General features: G+C 45.3%; 1 protein-coding gene across 1 annotated transcript; it reads right to left on the minus strand.

Moving 5' to 3' along the window:
• Positions 1–921: 921 nt before the first annotated feature.
• On the minus strand, positions 922–2,409 carry LOC102989268 (40S ribosomal protein S20-like). The gene is made up of 2 exons (XM_055088848.1): positions 2,406–2,409; positions 922–1,334 (listed from the first exon to the last, which is right to left on the minus strand). The coding sequence occupies exons 1-2, from the start codon at positions 2,407–2,409 to the stop codon at positions 922–924; spliced, it is 417 nt and encodes a 138-aa protein (XP_054944823.1).
• Positions 2,410–8,244: the final 5,835 nt, after the last annotated feature.

Here is an 8,244-nt window from a genome sequence, read left to right on the forward strand (position 1 = left end):
CGTGGGCTTCAGTAGTTGTGGCTCATGGCCTCTAGAGCACAGGCTCAGTAGTTGTGGCGCACAGGCTTAGCTGCTCTGTGTCATGTGGGATCTTCCTGGACCAGGGCTCAAACCTGTGTTCCCTGCATTGGCAGGCGGATTCTTAACCACTGCGCCACCAGGGAAGCCCCTAGGTAAGGGTTTTTATTTATTTTTATTTTTTATTTTTATTTTGCATTACACGGGCCTCTCACTGTTGTGGCCTCTCCTGTTGCGGGGCACAGGCTCTGGACGCGCAGGCTCAGCGGTCATGGCTCACGGGCCCAGCCGCTCCGCGGCATGTGGGATCTTCCCGGATCGGGGCACGAACCCGCGTCCCCTGCATCGGCAGGCGGACTCTCAACCACTGCGCCACCAGGGAAGCCCGGTAAGGGTTTTTAAAGACAGTATGAGAGGACTTCCCTGGTGGTGCATTGGTTAAGAGTCACCCACCGATGCAGGGGACACAGGTTCAAGCCCTGGTCCAGAAAGATCCCACATGCCATGGAGCAACTAAACCCATGCGCCACAACTACTGAGCCTGCGCTCTAGAGCCCACAACCCACAACTACTTAGCCCGCGTGCCACAACTAGTGAAGCCCACGCACCTAGAGCCCATGCTCCACCACCAAGAGAAGCCACCGCAATGAGAAGCCTGCACACCGCAACAAAGACTAAATAAAAAAAAAACAACTGTATACCATGTGTTCTAATTTTTTAAATTAAATGTTCTGTAGCATTCTAAATATGAATACAAGCAAATATTCTAGAAAAAAAGTAAGTATATATGGATTTATGAGTGATTATGGTTTTCTTCTTTTTTTATGATTTTCTTCTTTATGCTTTTATATATTCCTCCAAGCATGGGTTATTTTCATAATTATAAACCGGTTTGGAGTTTTTTTAACATATGATTATCAATTTATTAAAAAGGTTGGTTAAAGCATCTGCAATGGTGACTTCAGCCTCGACTCCTGGCTCGATACTGATGGAAGTAATCTGCTTGTCAATCTTAGAAGGACTGTGCAAGTCAATGAATCGCTTGTGGATCCTCAACTGAAAACGATCCCAAGTCTTAGAACCTTCACCACAAGGAGTTTTCCTTGCAGTTGTCCTCAGAGGCTTGGTAGGCATCCGAACGGGTCCTTTCACTTTGAGATTGTTTTTCTTTGCACCTCTGATCAGGTTAGCACAGACCTTCTCCAAAGACTTCATGCTGCGGCTGGTTAGAATAATTTTAATTCGGTGAATCCCCACCTCTGGCTCCACCGGAGTCTTTCTGGTATCTTTAAAAGCCAAGGCTGCGGTGAGGCTTCCTGACCGAGTCGTTCGGCGAGAGTGAACAGCGGTGAGTCAGGGAAGCGGGCAGTCCGGGGCTCCGTTGCAGCGGCGACGGGCGATCGTGTCTTCCTCAAAGAGCCAGTTTTGTTTTTTGTTTTGGGGGCTTTTTGACCCACATAGGTTTGAGGGGAAGCTGAAGTCCATGTGGAGGTGAGATCCATCAAGTAAAGCTGACTGCCCAGCAGGCGGCTGATGCCACCTTCAACCTCTAGTCTTTCCATCTACTGGAGATGCACAAGTTAGCAGCATCCGTTAGGAAGCTGTGCTTCTACCAGCCAGTCATCTATCTTGGGCAGAGCTAGCTCATGGGGAAGTGGTGTAGTTCCCTGGGTTCCAGCCTGGCACTGCTATGCGCTACCACTCTCTCTACTCTTGGGAAGCTACCTGACTGCCCTGCATGCATTTATAAAATGGAGGCAGTAATGGTAACACTTAACACCCATTTCAAAGAAGGAAGGTCCCCTGTAAAGATGAGCATTCAATTACAAGCTTCTTTTGGAATCAGGCAGAAGTTAGTAAGTGCCAAAGTTTATCTGATACACAAAGAAGCATTTCTTTTTTTTAATATTTATTTTATTTATTTGGTTGTGTTGGGTCTTAGTTGCAGCAGGCGTGCTCCTTAGTTGCGGCACATGTGCTCCTTGGTTGCGGTTGGCGGGCTTCTTATTTGTAGCATGCAAAATCTGATCTGTGGCATGCAAACTCTTAGTGGCAGCACGCATGTGGGATCTAGTTCCCTGACCAGGGATTGAACCTGGGCCCTCTGCACTGACAGCACGGAGTCTTAACCACTGCGCCCCCAGGGAATTCCCACAAATAAACATTTCTGTTAGTCTTCATGACTTAGACATAAACTTTAGGGTTGACATCAGCATTCAGTGGGTTAATGCATATATCCAGTCAATGATTTCACAAATTATTGAAATATTGTAGCTTAAGGTCTAAATTGTTACAATTTCTTAAAACTGGACTTGCATGAGAAATTAAAATATAATAATATGGTACTTAATTGTTAACCAAAATGCTCTCTCAGCTGAAATGCTTACCCATTGGTCTGCCACGAATGTGTTCAAATAAGAATCATTCTCTTTGCTGTTAAGGAGAAGATCAGTATCCAGACTGAACTTTGGAGCCCTGAAAGAAAAACAATTAACTTCTCCTGAAAAGTTCTTCTGGGAATTAGTTCATGAACTCCCCAGACCTCAGTCTCATATGGATTTGGGTACCACAATGTATCTTTCTTCTGGAAAGCTTAATGTTGTACGCTAGTGTTATTGTCTGGTGTTAATATGCAGCTCTTTATTTTTTAACTTCACCTGTGTCTGATCTCTCCCAGCTGGGCTGGAGGGTCTTGAGAACAGGCTCTTTTTCTTTTTCTTCCTACTCCCTGGATGCCATTAATGCTTAGTACAGTGTTGTATAACTTAAATAATTTAAGTACTTAGTATATATGTATTAAGTAAACAAGTTACAATTTAATGCCAAGCCAGCCTTGTGCTTCAGGGCGGTGATTTGACAGGTACCGAAAAACCATGCTACCTCAAACACCTCCCTCAAAGACATGCTTCTACGCCTAAGATTCCTATCATCACTTGCCTCTTTGGATAACAATTGTCTCCAGAAGGCCTGAATTAAAATGTAAATATCTAACCTTGGAGATGTCACTCACTAGCACATTGTCTTTAATTGTTTCCTAGCAGGGAGCTTGGGCCTAGGATTGTGTCCAGGGAAAGAGCCAGAGAACCTAGCATCCAACTTTGGGGTGCAGATTACATGGAGTACCCAACCACGTCTGTGACAGAGGAGGGGTGGAGCATAGAGCAGGAGTCCACTGGGCCGGGCACCTGTGGGGTGGGGCCGGGAATGCCTAACTGGGCCAGAGTGCATCTCCCGAATGAAGCTATAGCATAGAGCCTTCAAACTAACACAGCGCTGCTGGGTATGAACCAAGTATTAGAGTGAATTCCCATCTGACCAAGAGGCACAAATGACTGGTCCAAGGGTACACTCAGAGCGTTGTCTGAGTGGTGACTAGAAGCTGGGTCAGTGCTCTTTGCAGGCTGTTCTACTTTCAGAAATAAGTGCTGATTTCATTGCAATTGCAAAGAGAACCAAAGCAGGAGAGCAGAGGAGAAACAATTTGGGAGGGAACCAGGGGGCTTTATTTTATTTTCTTTTTAATTTATTTATTTAGTTATTTTTGGTTGAGTTGGGTCTTTGTTGCTGCATGCGGGCTTTCTCTAGCTGCGGCGAGCGGGGGCTACTCTTCGTTGTAGTGAGCGGGCTTCCCGTTGCGGTGGCTTCTCCTGTTGCAGACCACAGGCTCTAGGCGCGCGGGCTTCAGTAGTTGTGGCTTGTGGGCTCTAGAGCGCAGGCTCAGTACTTGTGGCGCACAGGCTTAGTTGCTCCACGGCATGTGGTATCTTCCCAGACCAGGGCTCGAACCCGTGTCCCCTGCACTGGCAGGCGGATTCTTAACCACTGCGCCACCAGGGAAGCCCCAGGGCGCTTTATTAACTCAAGCCCTCAAGAGTCATGGGGAGATGGGTCGATGTGGTGCGGCCGTTGACCCACAACAAATATAGCTTCTGAATTCTCAGCCATGTGTACATAAACATAACATGCCCATGTGCAACATACCTATGCTCAAGTGCCTCCACATATATAATTCCAATTTTTTTTTTCTATCAGTTTCCTGCTAGGGTGGGGTAGGAGTCAGAAGTCCGCAGCACCCCAAAGTGAGTGGAAAGGTCATGGCTACCAGACAGGGTCCTCTCTCCTCTACCAACCCCCAGCAGGAAGCAGACAGGGAGGGTTCCAATGGTTGTAAGGGCCTGGCTGCTTTATTATGTTCCTTCTTATGGGCGTTTTTACAAGAAATAAGCAAAGTACAAAATATTGTATAGCCTCTCAGAAAGTATGACATCCTGTTTTAAAGAATGAAGGCCCCCTGTAAAGATGAACACCTAACTACAAGCTCCTTTGGGAGTTAATCCAAAGTTATTAAGTGCCTGAGCTTATCTGATACACAAATGTTTATTTCTCTAAGTTTTGACAACCAAGACATAAGCTTTGGGGTTGATAGCACTGAAGCTACGTGACGTGAGGAAAGAGTACAGGTTTTGGTGTCACAGACCTAGGGTCAAGCCTTAGCCCCACCATTCACTAACGAGATTTTGGGTGTTACTTAACTTTGTTTAACCAGTTCTCTCACTTGTAAAATGCAAATAAGTGATACAGTCTCTGTGAAGATTAAATAAGATAATGTGAAGAACGCACCTTGTGAGTGCCTACTGAACGTTCATTTTCTCTTCTCTTCCTTTCTAAATGGTCAGCTGAATTAACAAACCACTAAGGAAGATTTCTGAGCAGGAGCCAAATAAGGCTCTGAAAACTTTTGAGGGTAAGAAGAATCCAAAAAATTAAGCTGAAAAAGAGAAAACATCCTGTTTCATTAACATTTACAATGATCTAGAACTGGGTAGTAGCCAGACCAACCCTGATCCTATTAATTCTACACACTGGAGTTATCGGTGTGCGTATATGTCTCGCCACTGAAGCTGGAAACTCATCGACTGAGAACCCTAAGAATTCTGTCTTACTGAAACAGAATCTCCACAGAAGCAGAATGGAGACCCACAGTTTGACTGTTGATTAAAAAGAATCATTTTAATCTCCACTCCAATTGGTTCTGAATCATTTTAATCTCCCCTCCCCTCCGATTGGTTCTGAAATATCATTAGGTAATTTTGGATCCCCTTAAGGCTTACTCATTGGCCAACTTTCGCATTTTTGCCCCCACTTTATGCCCCCAAATGAATTTACCTATGCTTTCAGGTGGACCTATTTCTACGGGGTGAACTAGCTTGGATGGCATATAAGCTGAGCTACGGCTGTGTCCTTATCTATATTTGTGAAATTCCACTGGCTAGCGATCTCCATTCGACACACCTGCAGCTTTCTCCTACAAAGCCTTTTGGACCTAAGGATAGAAGCAGAGTGTGATGTCCTCCATGTTCACATGGCTTACTAACTCTTCATCAGTCTGAGATATTCTTTGAACTATTCGCAGCATTTAGACCTGCATGCTATTTTTTCTGGGCTGTCTTTTTGACCAAAGAGGAGATAGAAATTGGTCCCTGACAGTACTCCAACTGTGTAAGTAACTCAACTCACCACGCATTAGCTCCTAGCTGTATTCCAGCAAGTTCTGTCAGCAGCTGACCACAGGGGAAAATGCTAACTGTAGATTTGTTCTCTACAGGACTTTGTATCATCACCATCATCACACCACCCCTATTCTAACCTGCTGCTTGTTGACCTAATAAATCTTTTGTGGAAATGATCATGTGGTCATTACTTTATCACAAGACTTCCCTACAAACTCCTGGAAGTCCCCTTCTTTTTTTTTTTTTTTTTTTACAAACAGGGAACCAACAAAGAGATGACATGCCCTCTCTCCCCCCTCCTCTATCCACATTATTTATTTCCTCCTCTCACTTCCATCTACCAGTTCAAGGCAATCATTCTCCCTCTTACTCGGTCCTCAGTGACTGCTGATCCTTAGCACTAGGACAGGGGACCGCCCAGACTCCCTGGAACATTATCAAACCGAGTACATTCTGAGTCAGTACTATATACAGTGATGTGTGTTGTATGTGGTTCGGCCGGACTGTGACACTTGGTAATTCACTCATCCTGAGTAGGAGTACCAATGAAATTAAGTTTGTGACATTTAGTTCATTCTTATCACACATCTTGATTTTCTAGGGACATCTCAGGAGTCCCTATTGGGACATACAGATAATTCCAGAAAGGAAAGCAATCTAAGTGTGCATTTTTATCCTTTGTTGTTTCCTTGTCATGCTTTGTAAACTGCCAATGCATTCATTCTCAACCAGCAACATGAGAACCCAGGGCCACCATCCTGTTGGGCCCTGTCCAGTTACCAGGAGAGGGAACTTCCTCACAATTGTGTATGTATACTTGGTTGTTACAGAGATGTCATTAAACATGAACACTGAAAAAAGCTCTCAGGTTTCATCAAGGCTGTTGCCAACACCATAAATGACCCATCATAAAGACCCCACCCCTCTCTGATACTGATAAGGCAAAGGTTAAGGTCCATCTCTGTTTGTTACACTCTTATTTCCTTCTGTCTAGGCCAGAATACAATTTCTGGAACCAACTGATTCCTCTCTCAGCTGTCTTTAAGAACACTGTATTCTTTTTACACTGTTGAATTCTCATACACAAAGTAAATGCCCAATATTTGTTAATGATCATGACTCAATCATTCAGGTGGTTATGAGCTAAGACTGGTCACTCCATAGCCCCTGTGTTACCATACTCTCCCAAGAGACCACAGCCACCCCTCTCCATAAGACTCACCACCACTACACTCTGCGGGGGTGGGCAGTCATCCTGAAGCTCCTGGACCTTCCTACTAACTATCCAAAATCCACACATCTCGGGCTGGTTTCCCATCTCCCTCCAAGAGCCTGTCAGGTTAATCCTGTCATGCTTTATATCTCATTTGCCTCAGTCACTGCCAGGAAAACAAGCCCTCTAAGAGACCCAGCATCAACACCCGACACTCATTCCAGAATCCCTGAGTTCATCGCCTAATCTGATCCAACCCTTCCCTGCCCTCCCTGACTCTTCCACTGTGCCCTTTGCAACTCCAGATCCGTCACCATCAAACATCTTGGTAACCTCCTCTTCTTTGAACATTCCCTCCATCTCCTGGCAGTAAGTGAAACTGGTGGTCCCTGATTATCCCATCTCCCGAGCAGCTCTCTCAGGTAGAAGGTACTCATATCCCAGGCACCTAAGGGCCAGGGGGTATAGTAGGTGTGCTGCTTGCCATTTCTAAATTATTTCTTTCCTCTCCTCCTTCTAAACATCCAGCTCCTTTGAAGTCCCTCCTATCACCTCCTGTCCTTCCAGATCACTTACTCAAGAACTCCTATTGTCACAGCTCTTCAACCTTGTCTGGCAGCTGCTTTTCTCTCCTCTCGTCTTCACTTCCAAACCCTGCTTAGGTCCCATGGCCCAGCATTTTCATCCCACTTCTGCAAACATCTTCCCTAACAATCTTGTCCTTCTCTCTTCTGTCATATTGGCCTGAAATATCCCTGGAGGAAATCACACAAAGTAGTTGATAGATTTCACTTGGAGTTGGTGATCATGAACCTCAAATGAACACTGCATACTGCCTGGCAAATACTATCAACTTTTCTGGGAAAGTTCACTTTCCCACTCTAACATGACTTTCTCCATTTTTCCTCAAAATCTCCCACATTGCAAAATTTTAAGGAAAAATAGAATGTTTACATAACCTCAAAGTATCTCTCCCAGAATATCTATTAAAATTCTGATGGTTTTAGGGAACTCCATGGTGGTCCTGTGGTTAGGACTAGGCACTTTCAATGCTGGTTTGGGCCCTGGTTTGATCCCTTGTCAGGGAACTAAGATCCCGAAAGCCACGTGGCATGGCCACCCCCGACCAAAAAAACAAAAAACAAAAAAAAAACCCCAACTCTGAGCGTTTTTTAGAATTAATTAATTTAATTTAATTTATTAATTTATTTATTTTTTGGCTGCGTTGGGTCTTCATTGTTGCACGGGCTTTCTCTAGTTGCTGCGAGCGGGGCTACTCTTCGTTGCAGTGCACAGGCTTCTCATTGCAGTGGCTTCTCTTGTTGCGGAGCACTGGCTCTAGGCACGCGGGCTTCAGTAGTTGTGGCACATGGGCCAGTAGCTGTGGCTCACGGGCTCTAGAGCGCAGGCCCAGTAGTTGTGGTGCACGGGTTTAGTTGCTCCGTGGCATGTGGGATCTTCCCGGACCAGGTCTTGAGCCCTTGCCCCCTGCATTGGCAGGGG

The sequence above is a fragment of the Physeter macrocephalus genome, chromosome 12 (genome assembly GCF_002837175.3).
Source record: "Physeter macrocephalus isolate SW-GA chromosome 12, ASM283717v5, whole genome shotgun sequence".
NCBI classification, from domain to species: domain Eukaryota; kingdom Metazoa; phylum Chordata; class Mammalia; order Artiodactyla; family Physeteridae; genus Physeter; species Physeter macrocephalus.